Source organism: Anarhichas minor, unplaced genomic scaffold, assembly GCF_050575085.1.
Source record: "Anarhichas minor isolate MPS153535 unplaced genomic scaffold, ASM5057508v1 ptg000045l, whole genome shotgun sequence".
Classification (NCBI taxonomy): domain Eukaryota; kingdom Metazoa; phylum Chordata; class Actinopteri; order Perciformes; family Anarhichadidae; genus Anarhichas; species Anarhichas minor.
The window spans coordinates 669312-695501 of record NW_027466491.1 but is presented as its reverse complement, the minus strand read 5'-3'; the positions used below and the strand labels follow the sequence as shown (position 1 = coordinate 695501).

The 26190-nt window shown below is 42.0% G+C and overlaps 1 protein-coding gene across 1 annotated transcript in view; it reads left to right on the top strand.

Annotated features, from left to right (window-relative positions):
* Positions 1-26190, top strand: part of LOC142970853 (chemokine-like protein TAFA-5) — a 73556-nt gene that overhangs the window by 11859 nt on the left and 35507 nt on the right. Inside the window, exon 2 of the mRNA XM_076111296.1 lies at positions 20320-20469. Within this exon, the coding sequence (XP_075967411.1) occupies positions 20320-20469 (150 nt within the window). The remainder of the gene's footprint in view (positions 1-20319; positions 20470-26190) is intronic.

Here is a 26190-nt window from a genome sequence, read left to right as displayed (position 1 = left end):
GGGGCTTTACACGGTTGTGTAATGTCTGTGGAGTTGTGTGTGTGTGTGTCTGTGTGCTCGCGCAGGCAGGTGTTCCTCCACGCTTCCTTGCATATATGTGTGCCTATATGCAGTTGTGTGTCATTACAGACTCCAGTAAATGTGCGCACTTCTATTGTGTGTGTGTGTGTGGGTGCGGGGGCTTAGAAGCCTGCAACACAGCCAGTCAATAATTAGCACAGACAGCAGGGGGAGGACGATGAGAGAAAACAAGAGGGGAAACAAGATGGGAAAAAAGTAAGAAAAATAACAAGAGCAGCAAGTGTAGCTGAGCCCCCCCTCCCACCTCCCCCCACACTCCACACCCTCTGGTTAGCGTGGAAATCCAGATAAGGATGTTTCCACTCTTATTCTGCTAACAGGGCTCTGCATTGGCTCTGACAGAGCCTGAATACCAATTACACTGCCCTGGCACCTCCTCCACTGGAGATAGAGACAGAAATAGGGGTTGTGGGAGCAAGACAGAGCGACGGTGGGGGGGGGGGGGGGGGGGGGGGGGGGCAGAGAGGGACAGAGTGAGAGATGGATTCAAGGAAAGAGGAGGACGGAGTGAATTCTATAAACTATACTGTATAGAATAACGACAAGTGGGAGCAGGCGGGGAGGGGAGGGACAGAGAAAACTGTGCAGGAAAGGGACTTCATGTTTCGTGTGGGTGAGAAGAAAGAAATGAAAGGCTGGCACTTAACTCTATCAACACTCCCTCTGTCCACAACCTTTCATTCTCGAAAGTGAGCGTAACAAGGTCCCCCCTCGCCCCATACTGTCCAGGACCATTTTCTTTTACGTTTTTTCTTTCTTTTGCACCTTAAGGCGACGGCTGACCATAGGTAATAAGTCACCATAATAATAGCGGAGGCCTGATGATAGCTCTGGTGTTGAAGCCAATGAATAATTTATCATTTATGCCGCGCCGCAGTGAGTGCATAGTCTCCTTTAGAGCACATTGACTGTCTGTGCTCCAGCTCTAGCTCTTGGCTTTATTACGAATTCGCACACACGTGGACACGCACTCGCGCACAGACACATTTGAATGCAGGCACACACACACACACGTGTTAAAAGGAGAACTTCCTCTACATACTTGACATGTTTGCGTCTTCTTTTTCCTGCTTCCCCATTTGCTTCTCTTTTGTTAATGCGAAATGTTGTCGCTGTAGCAAGCAAGTGCTGTTTCCTCTGTCGGCACCTCACAGTGTGTGTTGCAAAAAAAGCTTATTGAGGGGATGAGAATTCAGGTTGTGACGAACTGTTAAAAAGAAGGAAAAGAAAATGGACGTGGATATGCTCAAGTCCTCCGAGACGATGAAGGAGGCTGTGCACTCTTTAACTCGCAAAGCACTAACATTGTGTCACTATACTTGCTGTGATATACAATGCCTTCCTGTATCCCTCTATCCTCTCCTGCTCCCGTCTCTCAATGGCAGCAGCAGTATTTCTTTTTTCTTTTTTTCTTTTTTTTCCAGGAGTCAATTTACCTTTGTCACTGGCACAAAGACTTTGTTAGCTTTGAAAAGGCAGCAACCGTGCCGAGCCATCAGGGCTCGCTTATCCAGTTATTGTGGAATGAGGTGTGTGTATGGGGCACATCGTTCTCTGCTGCTTTGGAAATTATTGTCCTCCTTCCATGTATTTGACCGTGTTTTGTTGAATGAAATTATGTATTTTTCTGCATTAAGCATGGTTGACACGGTGACTTAATGTCGACATGTGGGATTAAGTTGTTCTGCTCAGCTAAATGATGGCCCCCATCACTCTGTACTCTTTTTATAGAGCCTAATGGAGTATATGGAGTCTATAGTGGCTGTAGAAACAGGCATGATGGCCAATTGGTTATACGATATTTATTGTACAAACTTATGCCAATCATAATTCCTTTTGATTAATAGCAACATAACATATATTCACGATTTCATTTTCAGACAGGATCCTCATTTTCTTTTTAAAATAACAACCATATGCTAAATGATAAAGGTAAGGATTTATCTCTGTAGTTAGGACCACCTGAGTTTAGTCTGATAGTCCAAGGTTCTTAAATGGTCTTTTTTTGCTTGGGAAGGTACTAAACTGAATGAAATGACCTGGAAGTATTTAAGTGGCAGCCATGATAAGAGCTGGTCTAATTCTTTAAATGCTATGGAAAGGTGCATATACCTTTGAGCATCGGTTAAACTGCACCATCCTCTATGAAAGGACAGTAGATGATGCTTACCCATAATTCCTTGCGGCAGCAACATTTGAAGTGCCCAATCATTCAGCCGTCAATTACATTCCCTATACAGAGACGTTAAAAACATCCTACTCAAGAGGGATTCTATTTTGGGCAGGATTCCTTCATCTTTCTTTGATCTCATGACGTTTTCCATCGAGGTCAAGGAAAATTGGTTTGGAAAAGATATTTGGACCGGACCAGCCTGGACAACCCATAGATGGGGGGGCCATTCCTAGGCAAGACCAGGGTGGGGCTGAAGCTACCATTGAGGCAACCAAAGTCACATGTCAGCAGGTACTAGAGGCCTGAGCGCAGTACTGACGGTTATATAAGTCCGGAAACACTCGCTGCACCTTTTGATGTTGCTCATGAGCGCATTGTGATAACTGACAGACATGAGATTTTAGTAAGACAATCCAACTTAAAAAGGAAGTGAAGTGAAAATGATGCCCTTTGTGTGTATGGTGAAGACTTTAAAACCATCAGGCTATAATGAATCACTTAAACGAATAAATTAACATATGTTAATGTGTTGTTTACGTCATTGAGCCCTGTTCCCAGGTCAGTCCCAACCACGCATCTATGAACTTGTCAATATACTGAATGATTCATTATTCTATCTTTGGTATTATCTTCAACTGGGTGGAGTGTGGTGGGGTTGGTGTGTTTTGAAATGAATGTTATCGCTAGAATGCTCCTGCGCACAACATCCTTTTGTCTATTAGTTGCGAGTTTGATTCACAGAAGTGTTTTCAGTGTAATTCAGGGAAGCAGAGAAGCAAGCAGGGGAGGAAGGGGCGGTTTGCAAACACTCCCAGAAAGAGCAAAGACGTACAGAGAAGGGACGCCAATGGGACTCAGTTGGGACCAGAAACTTAATAGCTGAAAACCAGACTCAAGTTCTATTCCCCAAACTCCTGGTTTCACGTCTACCAGCAGAACTTATTTTTGCATCACTGCCGGTGTTTGTTCAGCAGTCTCTAAAAAGATTGGGATTTTTTTTGAAAGTCAAATTTTAATTCCTCTGACATTTTTTGAGGGGGGGGGCGGGCCTCTAACAAGGTTGCCTAAGCTAAGTAAAATCATTTCACAGTGACTCACATGCATGAGAAATGAAGTTGAGCAGTTTTAAGAGCTGCAATGGTGCGAGTTTTAATTAGCTCTGTCAAATTGTTTTGCAGTTTTTTGGTTTCCCTTTGGAGCATTAGCCACATGCGTAACCTTAATATTTAGCATGGGTGAAAGTCAATATCAAGGTAACAGCACATCTGTCACAGTCCTTGTAATATTGCCAAAGCGTCCTCTTCTTTTTAAAGTGACCCAACCTGCTCAGTTGTGACGCATTGCTTGTAGTCGTCAGTAACTGCAGGACTTTGGCTGCCGGAAAATTACAACTGTACACAACAAAACCTTCCCTTTAAAATTAAATTGTATCCCGGAGGTTCCAGCATGGTGTCCATGCCAATCTGCACCATTTTTCCCCACCGGGGAAATTCCAAACTATTTCAGTATTTTCCTGTATGTGTCTCTTCTTCTTCTTCCTCCTGGCTTTCCTGCACCCGAGGCACCAGATTACGATATCTCTGCAAACAGGGGGTGGGCAGTAAAGTGTGTTATCACTGTTGACACACTTTTAAAAGGGAGCCACACATGCACAAATGACACACACACACACACATACAGGTACTGCAATGCACAGATACAAATAAATAAATACAAAGATTGTGACACTCCTCGGTGTATCTCAGGGGCAGAGGAGAAACAAACCACACAGTCACACCCTGAAAATGACAGAAATACCATTTCATATTATATCCCGCTGACACTTCAGCTGTTTGCTGTTTGCTCAAATTTTATGTGTTCTATACCCTGTTTTAGACATATATACTGTATATATGTTTGCTTCTGTTTCACTGTGTGCATTCTGTTCATCATAGTAGCCAGGTTATCTCCTCCTTTATCATTATCTTCTACACTAGCTCATAAATCTGTGTGCTGATAGCGCTTGCTCCAGCGTCCTAATGCATATTCATAACACCACTACCTAAATATTCATGAGCAAATGTCTGGCCAAACAGCCTCCCCTGCCAGAATAGTGAAATATAAGACACAGTTTGCCTTTTTATGTGCTTGTTTTCGCTGCTGTTTGTGGCAATGGGTGGGGAGTTTTTGGAGGAGATGATGTATTTGCATGTCTGAAGGAGAATTATGGGTGCGGAAGTTTCCCCTCCGACTATGCAGACGACTTCACCGAGGTAGTTCCCACTTGAAGCGCCTTTTTTTTTTTTTTTGCTTCCAAAATTGTCCAGGGGCTGGTAGTTAAGGGTTGAAAAATGAGCAGAGTAACAACTTTTGATAGATATATTTTGCAGAGATCGGCGCACATGCATCATTGGTTCCAACAATAAATGACATATTACCATGCAAATTAGAGATGCGTCCGTACAACCTTTTTTTTTTTTTACAATCAAAACAAAACAGTAAACTTTATGTATTTTCAATTGAAACGAAGTGCCGCTCTGATACCTTTCAGTTTTTATTGAACAGTGTTGTGTTGCTGTGAGTCAAATCTGCTCAGGAAATCGAACCTCTTTTTCTGTTACCACCCTTTCGTACTGTATACACATTCCAATTGCAAACGCCTCTCTATCGCATCTATTCTTGCACAAACAGTGCAATCAAATGTAACGTGAGTATTGACCCTGCGCTCTCTTGTTCTCAGACAGTGGAAATTAGACTAAGGAGAACGCCATGTGTCAGAGATGTTATCGAATAAACAAAACACGACTAAGACGGGGTGAAAGTGTTTCTTTGCCCTCATTTATTCAGCTCAGTTATTCTCCGGATGAATAACTCAATAGCAGATTGATGGCAGACTGTGAGGCGAGGAATGTCTGGTAGGCATACATAAGCAGAGGTTGTCAGAAGTGTTATACAGTATATTTACCACAGAGTCAGTCACAGCACACAGACTGGAGAATGTGATATCTCCAATAACATTTAAACCTTACTTTAAGCAATACTCCACTTTTTAACTTTCATCTGTGCGTCTCGAACATTAGGAGTAGTGATCGGTTTCCAAGGGAGACAAATAAGAGCAATTCAAATTGACCTCCGGGTGTTGTAGTCCTGGAGACATCAAGAAATACAACACTATTGGTCATCCAACCTTCTAATTCAGCTCATCCTCTTGGGTACAACACAGAGGGCATCCATGGATATTGATAAATGAGTGCCTTTTAGCAAACCTGATGATTCAAGCTTAGCTAAACAAAATGGCTGGGTTTATGAAATTGGGGTAACGGCTAAGTAACCCAATTATGTGTGCTGTGCAAAAAAAAAAAAAGGCCTGGAGGGAATTCCTCTATTAATGGCCTCGTCCCTACTGATGCTTAATATGCCGTGAGCTTTCTATTTCTTGCGCTTTCATTTTACTTCAGCCTCCGACATAAAGCATAATATATACTACACACTCATTTACCATTGTTTTCAATTCATTGGGTGTAATTACATGGCTGCAACAACTACTATACGGTATCAATTAAGCTTTAAACAAGTGGCTGTAAATCCACAAGGAGTTCTGCCTGGAGAACTACATCGTCCTCGCTACCTCATTGCAGGCTAGTGATACCACAGTGGGTGCAGTGCTGCAGTGTTGGCTGCTAAGGTGTCAGCACAGTAATCTCTTCTCTCAGTAATATGTGGTGGGATGGAACACGATCCCAATTAAATTTTGCAATGACCAGTCCAAAGAAGGACCTTTTAGATTATCTGCAAGTCAGAGACTCAAGACAAGTAGTCGCACACCCAGTTGATGTATGAGTTTGAAGTACCCCTGCACTCAAAAAATGTTTGCATTGTATATTTCTGCAGACCTTGGGATACGTTGAATGTGGATGTTTCTTATGGTTTGTGTTAAAATCCTAGCTGTATTACAACTGCAACAATGTAACTTGCATAAATAATTAACCACCTTCAGCTGACTTTCTTACTTTATGTAACAAGCGTAAGAAAGTTATGTTCAGCAACATAACATACATCAACGTAAAACAACGTACATAAAAACAACTTTATGTAACACAACGTTACGTAAAAAGCCTTTTCTTTTAAAAAAGGACTTTTGGTTTTACACAGGACATCAGCCTCCTGGGTGAAAGTCATGTGTTCTTTTTGTCTCATCCACCACAGTAGACATTATTGCTTCTGATACTCGTTTTACATACATCTCATAACCTTCAATAAGGGTCGCTCGCTGTACTACGTAACTTGCTCTGATCAAATGCAAATGAGTCCATGTTCAACGTATCCGTGGTTTGCCAAAACGTATGAGGCCAACATTTGTAATACCTGGTGACTGGGCTGAGAGTTTTCATATTCATCTGATGCACCTGTGCTCACATTAAATCTGACGTGTATGTACGAGTAGGAGTTACATCACAACATGAATGCAATTTAGACAAGTGCGAGTATCCGGCAGTTAAAACCTTGAACATGTATTTGCATATTCATAGGTTTCTTTGAAGCCTTTACTTTCCATTATATTTCTTTATCAGCTCATATTGCGATAATCTCTAGAGAACTAGCTGTGGGCTGGTAGGAGATCAGCAAATGTACAGTAGTCATTGAGAGGATGAAATGTGATATGTGTCGGCCCACATGGCTTAATTTTGTTTTTGCACCAAAAATGCAGCACTTCTTCCAAAATTAAGATATTGGATATTGTTGTGTCACTATGACAAAATACCTGACAGCTTGTCCCTTCGTCTGACATCCCAGTCCCCCCCCCCCCCCCCCCCAGCAGGCATCATACGGACTTAAACGCATTTTGAAATGGAGGGAAAAGCAGAGGAACACATATCACTCTTCCTCTCTTTGGCATCTTTCAATAAGATGGCATTCCTGAGTACGGGTAATTCGGTTTCCAACAAGCCCAAATCTGTCGCAGTCACTGACACGCAGCTCGGAGGGAGCGTAGCATGCTCCAGTGTGTGTGTGTGTGTGTGTGTGTGTGTGTACATGAATGAAATACACCCTTAACAATGGTCTGACATGAGATGAGCTATGTGCTTCACGCTCTGGGTAGTTGTCGCATCGTCAGTCAGTCAGCTGTCTGCGGCGTTATTTGCATTGATTAGGAAAAGGCCTTTTGTTCAGATGAGAGAATCATCTCTGTTCAGCTCATCTGGAAGATAGGCGAGGTGGAGAGCAGAGGAGAAGTAAGGACTGATGAATCTGGTTGAATAACTTGGGTCATGGCCCAGACCCAGTTATTTTTTTACTGGTTTTCAGCCTCTTTTGTCTTCTTCTCTCTTCCTCTCTCACTTTGTCCCTTTCACCCTTTCTCTGCACAATCTCTCCCTCGTTTCCCCCTTTGCTACACCCGTTTTTTCTTCCATCTCTCTCTCTCTCTCTGTCCATCATCCCTATTTTTCTCCTGCTTTTTCTCTCAGCCACAGTCACATAGAAACACTAACAGCAAACTTTGAAGTCTGAAGGAAGTGACAGCTGCATGCTTTCCTCACTGTCCGGCCGGCTTTTCTTTGGCAGCCTAACTTTGTGCGACGGTAATTGGGTGAGCTGCTAATAAGGCACGGCATAGTTGGGTTTTCTTGTAGTATGACTATTTTCCAGCATGAAGGCATCTGGTAATTGACTGTTCGCCAAAACCCCGCCCCCCTTTACTTAGTGTTCCTACGCCTGTGAAGCTTTCCATTCCCACATGTGCAGTTTACAATGATAACAGGTGCAAATTTATCACTTAAAATTCTCAGTAGCTTGATTCTAGATGGGGCTAATCAAAAGCGAACTTCTCATTTCTAGCTAGTGATCGTAGAACGTCTCGAAAATCTATAAACACAAATGACTCTTGCTAAATTTGCCATAGCTAGCTAGCTAATTCCACTATTATTACCTGCATTGGTTGGTTAAAAGCCCCGTCTTTGACTTGACTTTTTGTTTTCGGCTGACTTTTTAAAACCAAAATCTTGTTAAATGTGCACTTGCATGAGACTGTGCTAAAAGACTGACACTGCATGTCCCAGGCAAAAAAAGCTACCAGTTCTTGTATGAAGATCAATCGATGTATTTGGCGAACTCAGCTAAATGCCACCACAGGTAAAAGAAGTCACAACCACAAAGCCGGGTAAACAAGACGAGCTCTGTGTTTAAAGACGGGTCGGGTGGGTTGCCAACTTCACCGCCGACACCTCGCACTGAGGACAGTCATGCCCGTGGGGCGATTTGGGTGCAACAAGCACTACACCACAATGTGGATGCGGAGACAATTTACTGTGCAGCCCTAATACAGATGCAGCACAGAATATTCAAAGCAGGCTTCTCTACATCTAATGCTTGCTAGTTTCATTGATTATGAATGCAGGCCCACTGCTGGAATGGTTTACTTGAAAAGCAGCCAAGAGCCGAGACCCATCAGCGAGAGTGGAGGTTCTGATGGGTCCCCTCTCTCTGTTTTCATCTCCGGCAGCCTGTCCCAAGTTGTGCTTACAGCCTCTTTCTCCCCCCTGGGACACACAAATATAAACTTTTAACCCAGCGTGGCTGCCAATTCCCCTGCACATAATGGCACATTCTGTCCATCACCGGGGCTGCTTTCGACGGTCATCTTGTCGGATCTGGCAGCATTGCTACTTCTGTTTTTTTTTTTTTTTGAAGGTCAGGCACCTGATAGACTTTTTAAAAATGCGTTACGATGAGCCTGTAGACTTTTCCAGTGTTTCCTCTGCTTGTACAAATGTGTTTTTTATTTTTCTTATAAAAAAAATGGGGGCCACTCTTCCATTCACTGTGTTATTGCACTATATTGTAGACCTCTGTTCCCCCTCTTTCTAGAACTGCAGTTCTATTATAAAAGCCTTTGCATCTACATTGCCTGCTGGAGCTGTTTTCATCTTTGTGGGAAAGAAGTACGCCGTTGCCTCCTCATATATTGACTCTCTGCCTTTTAAATTATTAAACGGACAACCGTTATCCCCTAACTCTGTCTGCTTGGGTCACCATCCTCAGCAGACTGGATTTGTACATACTGCCTTATATGCTCATTGAAAAGGCAATGCCACGGGAAATAGTCTTGGATACATTGACCTGACTATTTAAGCATTTGTGAACATTTGACAGGTATGTAATCTCAAGCTCAAATATACAAATAGAACTAAATAAAGCTCCAGCTGTTTTTTTTTCGCTGTCATCATCCGACCACAATGAATCAGGTTCAACAGTAAATGGAATCTGCAGATACAAAAATAAAAGATGCCTTTTTTGTACTTGCTCCAAGGGCAGGAGACGCACCAAAACAGAATTTGCGCACCAGCTGTTTTGTTGATTTTAATTAGTTTTTTCAGGATCGTCGTTATATGAAATCGACAGCTGTCTTACAACAGCAATATTTAGAGGAAGTGACTGATCGGTGCAATTGTAACACACTTCTCCAACCTGCCTTATATCACCTCTAAAGTTGAAAGCAGAACCTGCCAGCGGGGCCGCACAGACACTTAAGTTCTAGGATGAAGAGTTCATTTCGAAATAATGAGATTTCAGGAGCGTGGCTACGGCAGTAAGACGATCTCTAAATCCTATAAAAGATTGCCTTATTGCTGAAGATAACTGTAACTACAACTCAACCAAAACCACACTCACTGATCTTATTATATGCAGTCTGCAATTTTCCCCTTTGGCATATAGAATAAAATGGATTGTGCTCTGCAGTTGGCATTGACATGTACTTAAGCTCCAGAATACCTTGAAGGAAAACCCCATCATTGCACTGAGGGCTTCGTGACAGTTTGGTGCCTGTGTTTCTCCAGGTCAGGTGTAGTAAAGTAAGGCCTAATGTTTATTTCTGGGGATATATTCCAGTTTGTTTGTGCAGAGGACAAATGGAAACATATGTAAAGAGAAAAGAGAGGAGAGCAGAGATGGGGGGGACACATGTTGACATAAAGACGGACAGATCAGAAGACAGATAGGACCGGGAGAGGCAGGCAGAAGCAGCGATGTGTGTGTATATGTGTGTGTCTTTATGCCCCAGCTGAGCCTCGGCAGAGCAGCAGCACAGAGGCCAAGTTAAATGGGGAGGGGAGATTAAAGGCAGTGCCGGGGCCTGCAGCCTCAGTATTCAATCACCGCTCTCCCACACACCTCAGCCTGCATGCTGATCAAGCTGCAGTGAAAGGAGCTATGCACCCTGCCACCGCCATACACAAGTGCACAGACTACACACTTGTGCCGGCATGATATCAGATTTTGAACTGTGCAATTTAAGAGAGAATATCAGATTGCTGTCTTAAAGATCATGTTAATAATATGAACTATTCATCTTTAGCATTGTTTGTAACACTCTTAGGTGTATGTGAACCTGCCCGGGTTGATGTCACATTCACCGTAGCTTCGCTCTTCACTTAAGTTGGATTTATGCTTCCCTGTCGAGGTTTTCCTGATGTAGATGCTTCTGGCGTAGCAACAGATTTATTTATAGTTCAGTGTAAGATTTTCACCTGTTGATTGCTGCAGCATCACAACGACAGCATGATGAATGTGTCATCGAGAGTTGAAGGTCTCCCTTGATTGGCAACCTATTACTTCCAATAGGAATACATTGTTCTTTACACCGAGTTTCTTGTCATAAATGAAGTTTGATTACAGAAACTAAAAATGCGGATAATCAATCGTTAAAAGATGTCAACTTCAATTTTCTGACATTATTATTTAAGCGACAATTCTTCTTACTTAGTACTCTCACTGCTACAGTGACAGGGAACGAATATCTATTGCATAATTACTTTGGTGGTCTGGTGATGTGGAGCATTGCTCATTGAAAGCGTTCTTTTCCAAGTTGGGTTCTTGTTGAACCATCGGCCAATTGTTTGCATTTACAGCATTTGCACTCAAATTTGCACATTTAATCGAAACAATATCTCGACAGACATCTAACCATTAAACTGATATTTTGGCATGAAAGGTAATTGGCATAAACAGCTACAGGTGGATATTTTTCCAGTTATATTACTGCAATTTTACTTGCAGCAGAGGTATTAATTAGTCCAGAAGAAGGCAATCCTCATTTTGATATTCTACATTGTCTGCACACACAGACAAATACCTACTAAAAGAAGAAAAAGTGTTCCTGGGAAATGGTAACAGAAGAAGAGAATTCACAGGAAATACTGGATCTCAATTTCAGGAATCAAACCCTTGCGCAAAAGATGAATCTGTCTACCATGAAGGAAGAGAAAATGCCCGAGCCTCTCTTCAAGTGACTTTTCTCTCGGCTAACCACAATCACTGCCAGCACGAGAAACCTTTAGGAGAAAACCAAAACAGCTCAACCTGACCAGTCGCACAGTTATTGTGGACTCCATGTCTGCAGACCTCGTAGCCCCGAGCTGCACTTCCATTTTTTTGAAGAGTTGCACCTCAGCTCTGACAGTGCCTCCAGCAGAGCTACAGAGCCTCTGTGACACCCCGATGCAGGAACATAAGTCCATTCCTCTTTTTATTTGACTGTGACTTGTGAGGTTTGCTGTGTTTTCCTCCTGGCCATCACTGTAAGCTCTGCATTCTTCTTCACGTCACATTTTACTCCGAATCCAACATATAACCACAACAATGAGTAAACCTGTTTGAGGTTGGGATAAAGACTTTGCTTCACGAAAAAAAAAAGAAGCTTTGTACGACTGATATTTTGTTGGCAAAGAGCCTGAGAGGTTGTAAATTGCGAATGTCCCGCCCCCTGCTGTGTGTCTCTGTGAGTCAGTGAGAATAAATGAAGGAGAAAGCAGGAAAATAGCAATTTTTTTGAGAAAAATGAAGCTCAAATGCAAAGAAAAAAACCTTAAAAGTGAAATGGCAACTACAGTTCAGCTAGCTATCTCCTACACATGCATGAAAGAATCTGTGCATAAGTTCACACACAACCATACACACACACTTGCAGTTGCTTCATTCTAGATTTGCACACAATACTGCAAGAGACGGCCCTTATCAGGAGCCTACAACGCTGTTTGACACACCTTGCCTCTGTCCCCCAAGGGTGCAGACGGGGAGAAATGATTGGGATTTCACGTGTTCACCCAAAATCACAGCAACATTTAAGGGACTTCACCTTATCGTCATTGCCCTGTAGCATCCTCTGCGTGAGGGAAATGTGCTTAATTGCAGTGGATGAAGAGTTACTGGTATACATGTGTGTATGCACATAAGCCCTTCAGTGAAACCAAGGGTTACCAGGGTCATTTGTTTTCCCTTCTCTGTCACCGTTATAATTGATGATCATTCATTGTTTCACGCCAAACACCCTGTTATTAAGCAGAGTTCATTATTCTGAAACACTAACGCGGGGGAATAAGGGCGTCTCATGGGAAAGCACCATTCTTTACGTACTTTACACAAGGTCGCAGAAGGAGAAAGGGGCCATAGCTTCATTATGAAAACCCTATTTAAGCTACACAGGGACTCATTTGAATTTATTTGAATGATGAGTCAATGCGGCTCAGACCCCTCTGTATTGTGAATGCAGTTGAATGAAAGCAAAGGCATCCCTAGGTCCTTAGTGAGATGGTGAGGGCTCCCAACTGGGGCTGATGTCATTGATTCATCTTTTGATTATCTTTGCAAGTAATCGATTGATTGCTTATACGAAGAAATCTGAAAAAGCAGCAAAAAGGTAATTTGCAAGTTCTCAAACTGCTTGTTTTGTCCAAATAACAGTCCAAAACATTTTTTTATAAATCAAGTGATTATTTGGTTGCGACTCTCATCTCTCATACTCCCCATGTCTTTATATGCATCCATCCACTGCTACCTAACGAAGATAAAAACTGACAAAAAATAGGTTGTATACAAATCAGAGTCTGGGTGAAAAAAGTAAACAAGAAAACATTTCAAGTGCGAAAGAGGAGCTTGACTCACAAGATCTTCCTTTTCCATGGATATGTTTTGCTGCAATTGACTGATTAAAGCAGTCCTTTGTCCTTTTGCACAGCCAGAGAGAAGTCCTTACATTTACATGTTTTGCTTTCCATTGTTTGTTGTAGCTGCACAGTTTCTTTCTTTTTTTTTGCAGGTTTATACATATTTCCACATGCTAAACCATCCGAACATTACGCAACTTTTTTTGCAGGAATTGGTGCATTTACTCAATACCTGCAACTGCATAGGGGGCCTGTAATTGGATGACAGTTGTCACTAAAATGTGCTAATTAGTATTTAACACACTGTAGTTGATATTTGGCATACACCACAAAGTTAAATCAAAACAGAAGCTCTGTGCCATCCTGTTGTGTTACGTGCTTACGTGCGAGCGTGTCAGGAAGATGGACTGAGGTCTATCTCGTGGTTATATTTGGCGTGTTTATGCTGCATTTGTGCCGTCTATTCTTTTTTTTAACTGCGTGTTTATGTTTTAGTGTGTGCATGTGTGTGATAGTGCTTCTCTGTGCTTACCCAAGCATTTTAGGAAAAGAAAAGGGGCAGAAAAGGAAAATCAAATCACTTTTCAGAGTGGCTCCACAAAGCAGAGCGGCAGACAAGCTTGCTTCACCCAAAATAGATCGTCCAGACCCCAGTTCTCTCTCTCTCTCTCTCTCTCTCCCTCCTCATGATGAGACAGTGCTCCCAATGAGAATTTCTCTGATTCATGGCAGCATAGGCAGGGTATTAATAATTTCAAGGCTGTGCTTTGCGATGAGTTTCTGGTCACTCTATCAGCGTTGGTGGGGGGGGGAAACAAATGTCTACTTTAAGTCGAGGCAGTGTGAAGTTTCATTCTTTCTAACGGCAATCTACTGCACGATTTAAGATGGTGGAACATTATTTTTTGCGTTATTTTTCATTTAATCATGATTTTTTTTTTGCCAGTGTAGGTATTGCCCTTGTTCAAACAGGAATATGAGACGATCAATATCACTGTCGTACCTGCCAGTTTATTCAATATGAAGCCTTAACCATGCAGAAGCCGGGCAGCCTAGCAGACTATTTCTTCCTGCTCTCGACCAAAAGCTTAGTAAAAGCACACAACTTGTTTTACAGTTTATGTTATGTATCCCTAAAACAAAATGAGTGAGGTCAAGAGTCGTTAGAAGGCAGATTTTGTAACCTTCAGACAGAACCAGGCTAGCTGCTCCCCCTGTTTCCAGTCTGTAGGCTAGCTGGCTAAGCTACCTAGCTGCTGACTCAAGCTTAAAATTGAAAGAATAATACCACATTGACAATCTTCTCATCTAATTTGGCAAGAAATAAGGATATTTCCCACAATGATCTAAACTAAAAGATGGATGTTGCAGGAAACACCAACAATTAAGCCACTGTTCTCACTCATCATGATTCATCAAATGCAACCTGTTCAGAATGTTTTCAAATCACTGAATCAAGGACATCTTCAAAACTGTTTTTCAATCACAGTCAAGGTCCAGACTCCAAATAAATTGCAGTCCGTGTAAGTGGGCCCCTTCATTGTTTCTGGACCTCAATCAACTCCCGCTGCTCGTTTTGGAGATTTCATTCAGTCCCTACATCATCTGACCACTCTTTTACCTTAAGCTGTAATTGTGTCGGCTCCGCTCTCCTTTCCGCTGTTCAGCTGGCTCTTTCAGCCTCTGATTAGGGTTGTTTGAAGGATTCATTTAAAAACTAGCCTGTCAGGCCTCAGGGTAGAGGGATGACATCAAGGTTCTACTAATGCAGTGTTTGGATCCAAAATGCGATTTCAGACTCATAATCTTGGCGCCTGGACTCTCCGAACAGCTGTAGCGTGCTGGAGTGATATAGCATTTTAGTCTGGCAACGTCTAACATGTGCACACATGCACACTCTGTCCTCTCCAGTAGAACAGATGTAATGCTGGTTTCCAGCTACATCTAGCTAACATTTTTGTTTGCAAGGCTTTAGCCATTACATACATCGCTTTTATGTTTAGAAAAAGGGCATGTCTTTACGTTGGTATCCTTACAATTCATATTGCCTCACAGCCAAACACACACACACACACACGAGTCATTCAGCTCCTCAGAGACACCACGACAACATTGTTTGCTTAATACACAAATCAATATGTTATGTTTCAGCATTTAATGTTCTTCACCTTACACTGCATATTTGTTGGCCCTGGCGGCGAGATCACAGTGCTCTAAGCATGCGTTAGCTGAAAAAAGTAACAGTAAATGGACCAAATCTTGAAAATATTTTATTTAAAGTATTTGTAAAGTACGACTTCCGAGTGTAGAATTCAGATGAAAATGCCTGGATTTTCCGTTGATCTTCCGCATTCATGGGGCCCGTAGAGCAAGTGCACTATAGCGTTTCTTTTTACCCCGCCTCCTAGGCCTCGGTCTAGCCTAACTCTTAGGACCTAATACTTTAAATATGGGCTATTCATGTGTTCGTACAATGTAAGTTTATGGGAAAAAAGTATTTTTTGGCATCACCTGGTGATGAACCTGCAAATTGTAATTCCAGCGATTGCCACTACGTAAGAATTGCTTCAAAGTTTAGTGCTCTTCCTGGTGGCTTGAGATAAACTAGGAAAGCGTCCATGCCAGCGTGCACACATGTCCTAATGGTTAGCTAACGTTGATATGCCGTTATCAATATATTGTGTGGGGGGGAAGAAAGAGTGTTATCTTCCCCCTCAATGTTTGCTGAAGGAACAATTTGTCATTAATGGGATCAAATGTTTTTAGCATTTCAGTATTGTTAAGCTAATAACGGTTATCTCAAATTAAACCCTGTAGCTTCCTTTTTTATACTAAAAGACAAAAATGTATTTTCAGTCTAAACAACATTTTTTGTTGACTAAAACCAAATGTCTAAAATGTTGTATTTTAATCAATAGACTGATCTGAAACTAACTCAAAACACTGTCTGGTATTTAAACTAGTATTTACTTTCACTTTAAGTACAATACATGGAGTACATGCTTAGAACCTGCTGTGTTGATTTACCATCAGCAATTATTTCCTTGCTATTTTTTGGATGTGAGCCCTCACACTTCATATGTATGCTGCTACAAGCATTACTGTAAAAATGAGGGCTTAATAAAAACCCATTCGGCAGTAAGTTTCATGGCAGAATGCAGTTTGTGTCGAATTTAGAAGGACACTAAGAAATACTTTGGAAATAGCTGCTTCTCGTGCAGCACAGTATGCAATCCCAGTTTGACTCCAGAACACTGCAGATTTTCAAAGGATAAAAAAACACAGAAAAAAATACACCTACCCCCCCCCCCTACCAAGCCCAAACCACACATTTTATAAATATCCAAGCATTTGATTCAGCAGATTGAGACTCTTCTGAAGCAGCCTTTAGTAGTATTGGGAAGTCTTGAGCAGCCAAAACAAGAATAATTCAAAAAAATTGAATGAAAAAGTGCTCCTAAAACAACAAGCTCTCAGCCTTCAGGGTAAAAGATACAAAAGGAAAGAAGAAATGTCATGTCTCTATCTGTGTTGTAGCTGTGCTGGACATTTGTCAAATGGCTGCGTATAGCAGAGCAATTGTAATGTGATGAGGAGCGGGAGGAAGAATAATAAAGCACAGGAGCATGTCAATAACATTACGTCGTATTAAGCCCTACGCTCTGCCACATGAATCCATCTTCTGCCACAGTCAGAGCTTTCATTTCACTCTAGAGTGGCCACACATACATTTTAATCAGCCATTTGGCTGGCCAAGCTGTCAGCTGCTCGACAACAGAAGCTGATAAGGGTTATGATAAATCATAGCGCTACTGGTACAAGCTTTGGGTTTGTTTCTGCGAACACCTGCCAGTTTTTGATTTTTCCCACTATTCACGCGGGCTATTCCAGGAAACGGGATTACTGTTTCCTCTCTTTACAGCCCAATTTCTTCACGGGATGACTGTGAAGAGATTGGTCCACATCTTGCATCTTTTGTGTAACATACTATGCAATTTTTATTCCGTGCAAAAATACAGAAGTTGTTTTTTTGGGGGCCAAATGCGTCTGCTGTCATGCTGTCTGGATACTGCCTTGTTGGAGCTGTGAATCCTCTAATATTTTCTGACCCTTTCTGCAGATCCCTCTAGGCCAACAGAAATAGGAATACTTTCTTGTGTTGTGGAGGTTCAGTTCGTCTTTTTGCTTTGTTTAATGGTGGCAATGTACGTGGTATCCCTGGCAAGGTCGCTCTGGAGGCTGAGCCACGGGGACGCTTGGAGCAATTTGCTTTAGAAAAGAAGGAATCGACTCTCGCTTTATTGGGGGGACTGAGCCCAGCATGTCCTCAAGTTCTCACATAATATTTGGTGAGACTGCAAAACACCTAGAATGCTTTCAGCTGAAACCAACTTGTTTAAAACTCTTAATTCTTTTTAGCGACTCTCTATGGACTTATTTCTCTCTCATCCCAAATACTCGATATTCAAACCCTAAATATTGAGTATAAGAAGGGCACAATGCGTTCATCCTGTTTGGGTAACTTGAACTGAGTCAAAGTAGTTGGAACAGTTTTAAATACAATTTGACAATTTAGATTTAAAGAATTGAGTTTCAACATTTGGAAGATGCAGTGATTTACAGCCGAGGTAGCATGAAGAATACGCTAATTGTGGACGTCACCTGCTGAAATAATTAAATGCAACTTCCTCTCCTATGGACCTATGCACGCAATGCAGTTAGAGATGCAGCTGAAGTTTATTTATGAGGCATAGCACAAAATGAGAAAAAAATTGTATCAGTCAGAGCAGCTGTATAAAAGACAACATACATTGCAAACAACAACATGAAAATGAAATTAATTCAGTTTCTCTGCAGCTAGCGCTGTGACAGTATAAGCAAGGCCCCTGTTTGTTGTTCTTTCTTCACTCGATGGAGCTCATTAATTGCCAACATTTCATCAGAGAATCACAACGTCAAATCAGCTCAGTCTTTGAGCTTTTTGACTTCACACATGGTACCTCAGCGCCACAGCGATCCGCGCGACTACACGAGACATCCGAAAAAAAGTCTTTTCAGCTTCTTGCAATGGAAGAGCTCCAAAGGAGAAGGAACTGACAAAGAGAGGAAGCAGGAAGAAGGGCAGCGAGGAGATGATCTGCAGAGATGGTGGGTGGGGCAGGATGCAGGAAGTAAACGCACGCGCACATACACACGTGAACAGATTCACATACGCACACAGGAGCTTACATGACAAGTCATTATCCGGCATCAGCCAGAGAAGACGGAAGAGTTGCAAGAGGGAGTTTAGGGCATGAAGGAGAACAGCGCAAGCAATGTAAAGGAAGAAAGGGGGACGGAGGAAGAGGAGGAGAGCAGTGGAAAAGGGGTGGTGAAGGTGGGAGATTTGGTCTTGATCTCCCAAGTGCATGGCAGATTGGATTTAGTAGCATGCAGTCCTGAGCAAAGACATCACGTTATGACATATTTCAGGACCCCCCCCACCCCCCCCCCCCCCCCCCCACCCCCAAACAGGATGGGCAGTTGGAGCAGGATATAGTATATTATGTTACTGTGGTTGCATTAAGTTTGTAAAAAAAGAGCGTGTTTTTATAAATATTCACCCTTTTTAAATGGGTACATACTGTAAGCACACAGACTTTTCCTCCGTCAGTGGCCATGGCCGCTGCAGTGTGCGGATGAATCCTGATAGATCCCTATTACCCCGGGTGTGACCCCTCACAGCTCAGTTCATTAAGCCAAACACCCAAGCGTTCGCGACTCAAGTCCAGATTTAATCACAACTTCCACCCTCTTGCCAATCACAATTAGATCATGATAAGCCTCTCCAGGATGGCACCCGAGGGCCTCCACACACAGACAAAGGTTAATTTGCGAGCAGCAAGGGCCCGGCTAGAAGGCCGAAGGTCACCTGATTGAATACATGGAGCATGTGTGTGTGTAAGATAGGGGGGGGGGGGGCTTGGCAGCAATTACAAAGTTCATCAGTATTCATGTGTTTCATTCATGCCTAATGGGTTCTTTACCTTCAAAGAGGTGTGCTGAGAGGATGTGGCCCTTAATGAGAAATAGCTTGTGGGTAGTCTTTAGGTAGCTGAAATTAAAAAAGCAATTTGTCTTTTGAAGTCCCTTCACACATGTAGTTCACACATCTGTGAGCTGCTCAATGCCACCGCAGTGTTCCTCTTTTGGCCTCTGAGCACTTCCACGGGAACTGGGTTACCCACTGGGTTAGGGATTCTGGGTTCATTAAACCCTAAAGAACCCCTCGTCTCTTCTGGTCATTTAACCACCGTCCCAATGACGAAAATTAAATTCAGCCGTACCGAAGTCGGTGTGAACCATCAAAAGTTCAAAATATTATCCTTCTACTTTGTTATTGGCATCTTTAGTGGTTATTTGCATAAAAAAGATTCAATTCAAATAATAAGGAATCAAATGATTGTATTTTTATTTAAATATTTGCTTTGATAGCAAAAAAAGATCTTGGCATTAGTAGTTTTAATGATGTATTACGAGCTGCTTAACGGTAGTGTAAGGAAGTTAAAGATAATTGTCTCCCTTATATCTATTCTGCACTGCTGTGAAAACGTATCGTTCAAACAACCGTATTCGTTCGAGTTCCTTGGCAAAAAATAATTACATCAGAACACATCATGATAACGTTGTAATTTACCTTTGCCCAATACATTTTTTTTTACCGCATAGAGCTTGAATTCTCATAATTAACTCAATGAATGGATACAAATGTCAATGGTTTTATCACAAAAGTGTAACTGACTCAAGAGAATTAAGTGAATTTAGTGTGTAAATGCCACTTGTAGTTAAAATGGCCTAAAAGGTTAAGCAGAAGTTACATAGTCTTGCTTTAACGAGCATGATGTGTCTATTACTGTGGTTTATATGTTGAAAATAAGAATGAATGCTAAAGATAGTTGCAGTATATAACAATAGATAAAGTAGCTTACATCAACGTGTGCCAGAGAGTCCAAATTTGGTAATGTTTCAGCTGTGCTAATCGAGCTTCAAAGGATTCAATGTGACAGAATACAAATTTAACAGAAGACACAGTGTAGTTTATTTTGCCCTGTTTATGATTGCATCTCTCTGACCTCGCATCCTGTGGTGCAATGTCATTTCCAGGCCAGCTGGCAGCGGGGACATGTGAGATTGTGACGCTGGACAGGGACAGCAGCCAACCACGGCGGACCATCGCCAGGCAGACGGCCCGCTGCGCCTGTAAGAAGGGCCAGATCGCTGGAACTACAAGAGCCAGACCCGCCTGTGTGGACGGTAAGAGGAGGGAGGAGGGGCAGGGGGATCCCAGATTAGCTGGCTCGCTTTAAGGGGCCACTTTAGTGAAAACTACTCAAACATGAGGATGTTTTCCCACGAGGCATGTCTGACTTTTACATTGAATTATGTCGCTGTTGAAGCACATGAAGTAAGTTTAGTGTAAAATACAGTAACGGAATTGTTGCATCACGTCATCAGGGCAGTTAGGGTTTGGCTGTTTTGTAAGAAGAGGCTTAAGGTGGATAAACCTACAATGTGGAGCGGAGTGGATCACAGGCCTGTCTTTGTGATGTTAGTAAATCCTGCAACAAATCAATTTACACTTAAATAATTTTTAAAAAGTGGCTGGAGGGGGGGGGGGGGGGGGGGGGGGTTCTGAATCCCCCACCAACAGCTCATATTTCATGGATTAGTCACACTATTTGTGTAGTCTTTTTTTGGACATTTTTCACTATTTTCTGACATTTTATAGACCAAACGATTAATTAAGAAAATAATCATAACAAAATTTGCAGATAATAAAGCCAAACTCGTAATGGGATTTAAGTCTGCAATGCAAATTTACACAAAGAAGCAATTTCATCATTCTCCTAATTGATCTTAATTACTTGTAGTTTCAAGTATGTAAAGTAACACTTAAATTGTTAAGTTTCATTAAAAATATTCAAATTTTGAAGCGAGAAGCAAGAATCAAAAAAAATTATTTTGATTATTGTTCCTTTGTGTCGAGTGGAGGGAAATAATTAATTGTGTCCATGGCCTCCTCACATATATCTAGTGAGTAAAAGTTGCTTCTTGAGCCTTTGTGTCATTTTCCTAGTCACCATTCTGCTTCCGTGTCAACTCAAAGAATCTTCAGAAGGGCTTGAACGATGCTGTGACTTCTGAGATTTCCTATATTTCTTCATGTCATCTTCATTGCGGTCCCACTGCCTCTTCGGGTGCTTGTCACCGAGTCTTATCTCTCACAAGATGCAACCTCTATCTTTGGGTGGGAGGGGAGGTTATTTGCACAGGTGAAGGCAGAATAAACAGCTACGATCGGCAGTGAACTGTACCTTTGGATGTCTTGTTTTGCCTGTGGTTCGACTGTGCCTTCACAGTTGTTTTTCCGAGCTTCCTATCCTCAGTGCGCTGTTTGACTGGTTTTGCCTGCTGGTCATATGAGGAGGAAGTCTTTGTGTAAGTGGACTTGTACCGTTTTGTGTGGCAGGCACAGATGAGCACGACATTTGAGAGATTTTCTCCAAATTCAATTTCTTCCTTTGGCCAAACTGCTTCACACTGAGATTGGTGCGCTCGGCCTTAGCCCTTTAAAGAACAATCTGATCTTGTAGACATGGCTCCATGCCCACCTGCACTGTGGAGTCACTTTCCTGTCCTTACGCATGCCTCAGTGAGTAAGTTGTATTGGTGCTGCATAAATCCACAGTATTCGGATGATATCAGGAGGTATTTGTCACAACGTGGGCTCCATGGAGAACTCTGGCATTTTGTGTGGGCTCGATACTCCTCTTTTTTCTGAAGAGAGCTTCATGCTTTAGCTACACAGGTGGACGGCAGTTGTTGACATTTGCATTCAACTACCACGAAAAAAATATATATATATAAATTGAATAAACTTGACAATTATAGCAGTATAGTTGTTTTCTCAATATATAGACGTACTATACAGAATAATGTGAACAACATTTACTAGTACTGTCATGAACTTGGGGCAAGGTGAGGCGAGTTTATTTGTGCACATTTCATTATGAAAAGCTATTCCAAGTGCTCGACATAACGCATTAAAAACACAGAACAAATGCAGCATAAAACATTAAAATGCAAATAAAACCATTTCCAAGAAATTGAAAAGATAAAACAGAGAAGAAGATAATAGACAGGTTATAATGATAGTGTTAATTTGGACTCTGGGAAGAGTTAGCAGACCACCAGATGACCTGAGAGGCCAAGAGGGTTTAAATGGTAGGAGACGGAGAATGGTCCGATAATTTAGACTTTTTTTTTTTTTTTTAATGACTTACCTAAAAAACACAACCTTTTTATTGAACGTACATTTTTAAAATCTGAGAAAATAAGGAACTCTAAATCTCATATGCAAGTCTATTTCACGAACAACAGTTGCCTCACACAGTCATTTAAATGTATTTTATTTTGAAGTATCTGGCATAAGTGGCTTGGTGGTTGTTTGCACTGCTGCCTTCAGCAGGGAGGCACTTGGATTGAATTTCGACCTGTGTAGGGTCTGCTGGGTTTACCCTGAGTGTTCCTGATTACTCCCACAGCTCAAAGACGAGTCGATTGGAGACCGTACAGTAGATCACTCATAGGTGTGAATTAATTAGCACAACTAATTGACACTGGGTGTGTGTGGGTGTAGTGGTGCATATATGCAATGCAGTTATACAGTGACTAACAACCTCTTTAAAAGGAGAATTTACAATATATTGTAAAAAATAATACATTTTAAAAATGTAGCCAATCATGTCACAATCTGTCATGGAATTTGTGTCTTTTGCCCCAACTGCAAATGCGTACATGCATATGTATGCACACAGAGGCACTACTGTGTTATTGCATATTTTATGTCAGATAGTCATTTCCTCCCTTATAGTCACATTGTTCACATAAAAAAAAAGACAGACCCTCACACTTTTATTGCTGTTCATAATACAATATCCCACAGCTTGATATTATTGCCATGCAAATCTGAAATGCTTGCTTCCACAAATGCAATCATATTTGTTTATTCAGACTCTGCTCACTTTGGGGGACATCATAAGAGAGCCAGAGCCAGAGAGAAAGCTGACATAAAAGACCCCCAAACGCCACAGATGGGATTTCAATCAGTTTTAATCTACTTGAGTCCTTGAAGGTCTGGCTCTCTTGTTGTAATATGCCTTTGCTTTGGCCGACACGATCTGTGTCCTTCATGCTTCAGACTCTGCGTCCCGTGCATGCGGGATAATCCGCAGCTCCATCAGCGGACTCACCTGGCTTCCAGGACAGTATGTGGTAATGAAAACAGAGAGAGAGAGACCTGTAGTGACATTGATCCTGAAGTAGTCCCTGTTTGTTGTTGTGCATTTCCCATCTTCCCGTTGCCCTTTGTGTGTTTACTGCTTTGAGGAGGTAAAAATGGGAGATAAGCTGTCGACATGATAAGCTTTCTGTAGCTGCGCTGTTTGATGCGCGTGTCCGTAAAGGAGAGTAGCTTGGAAAATAGACAACAAAACCTTCACCGATCACATCTCTGCAGCATGAAATGCTGTCTTTTTCTGACCCTTTATTTTATTTATTTTTTCTTTCTCTTTCACTCACACACACATTTGTTTCTCTCTGTTTTAACTGTATGTCTTCGATGGCTTTACACATTTGAGACCTATATGTCAGCCTAGTGTTGCATAAGTACACCCTCTCATTTGAAATGTCATGCTCTTGGGCCTTTTTACCTCTGTGCTTGATGACTTTTAAGAGAGCTGATATTGATTCTTATTAGGAGGGTAAGGGGCTATTAGAGAAACAGAGAGTAACCTACTTCTGCTGGCTGCAGGGAAGAGGGACGGATCTCCAGAAGGGGGTAACTCCAGAGACACGTAGGAGCTTGTTGAGGGTCAGTGGTGATAGCTCAGCGGGGAGTCCCCGCCTGAGGTGAAGGTGTTTGCGTTTTGGTCTCCTTTTGCTGGGATGCTGACATTGATGAAAGCCTCAAAGGCGACCATTTTTTGAGGGGCTTAAGCCCATGGATAAAACATTTAAAAATGAATGATACACTAACACACATTGGTGGAAAACGACTAAGTACATTAGAGTACTGGAGTCAAAGGGAGGCTTAAAGTCTTAAACACGTCCAGTGCTCCCCTCTCGCCCACCGGCGAAAGAGTCCGGTGGACCTTAGCTGCGAGCTCTGGGCGGCGATCGCATGTTTGGAAGCCGGACATCGTTAATGTGTACATACAACCCACATTGCAACAATACAAAGCCTGTTGAAAAATACATGTCGGTCTTCTACTTTAGTACATTTAAAAGGCAAATATTGTACTTTTTACTACATGTATTTGCCAGCTTTAGTTACTATGTTGTCTAAGATTTTTTCATAAAAAATACAAGATCTGCTACTAAAATAAATTTGAGTCTGCAAATTGATCTTTAAACTTGAATTAACTGAACTTTCTGGCCACTTGAGGGCAGCGGAAACATGTTGTGACATATAATCTTAGCATACAGTTGATTATTTACACATTCAGCAGTTAAGTAGCAACATTATCATTCATTTGAAGTCATGTTTCTGGCCACCTGGCTAATGTAATCCAATGTTCACTCACGATTAGCTCGATTGTTGGTCTCCACCAACTCCTGAGGGAAATATCTGGCTTTAAATGCACCACTATGTTTAGCCGCTATAGTCCCGAAGCTCAGCAGGTAGTGCACAGTTGGGTTTTCTATGAACTTGTTTTTGCTTTTGAAAACGACGCTGTCAGAGCAGAGCGAGTGAGCCAAAGCAGTAAAACTGTTGGCTAGAAAACAAAAGCAATGAGCTGAGACACCCTACAGATTCAGAGTATTATTTTCATAAATATCACCCTTTTCACATTGTCACATTGTTTTTTACATTGTCATTTGATACATTGTCATTATGAAAATAGCAATCATAGCAGCTTTGAATTCAAAAATTCTAACATTGCGGAAATAAAGGTTTTGCCTGTTTTCAATGCAGTCTCAAGTGCAGTTTAATTTTTCATAATTCTTGAGCGGCAACCTACCTCAACTTTTCTCCTTCCACAGACTCTCCCTCTTTATAGCTTTTTATTTACAAATAATTGATGATTGAATAAATACTTTAATATTTGTTGCCGAGTAACTTTGTAAGCTTTTGTATGCGGGACTTTTGCTTGAAGTGGAGTATCTTCACAGCAAGGTTTTGTTACTTTTACTTAAATCTAGCAGTACTTCTTCCACCTCTGCTTACACATAACTCACATTGTCATATCTGTGAAGCTGCATTGCGAGCTATGAAAATGTCCCTCAACCTAGATGGACATCCCTGGGTAGCTTGCATATGAGGAATTGTTCCAGTGAATCAGGCAGTGATAGAGACAACAGTATGCATCAGGCTCAGTCTCTGGGCTATTAGACACTACCAGAGCTCCAATCATACTGCATCAGCCCACTGGTTTGATTTGATCCAGGCAGGAGCGGAGGGGGCTGCGGTCTGTTGGTGAAACATGTCATGTCAGCTCCGGGCAGCAAGTTAGCAAGCTAGCCGCTATACCGCGGCGCAGTCCAGAGGGACCAGGACTTGTAAAAAGATTGTCCAGTGGTGAATCTGTAATGTCACTTTCTCTTTCTTTTGGCCTTTTTCTTTCTGTTTTACACGCAAATGTACGGCGCATTCTGAAGACTGATGACCATGGGCTTGTCAAAGAGAGATGAAGGGGGGGGGGGGAGAGGGCAGGCAGATGCGGGGCCGCAGCCCCGAGGTGGGTTGCTTCTCCTTGGGTGTGCTGGTTTGGAGGCTGTAGCCTCTAAACTGGAGCGGGACACAAATGACATGGTGCTTTTTATATACAGGTCACACCCGAGGATACACAACCCCTGTTTATTTAGCATCCTGTTTTTTTCTCATTCACACTGGCGCTATCCACAGAATACCATTTTTCCACTTGAGAAATCTCCAATTTATGTTTCAATATTGCTTAAATATCCAACCTGGAA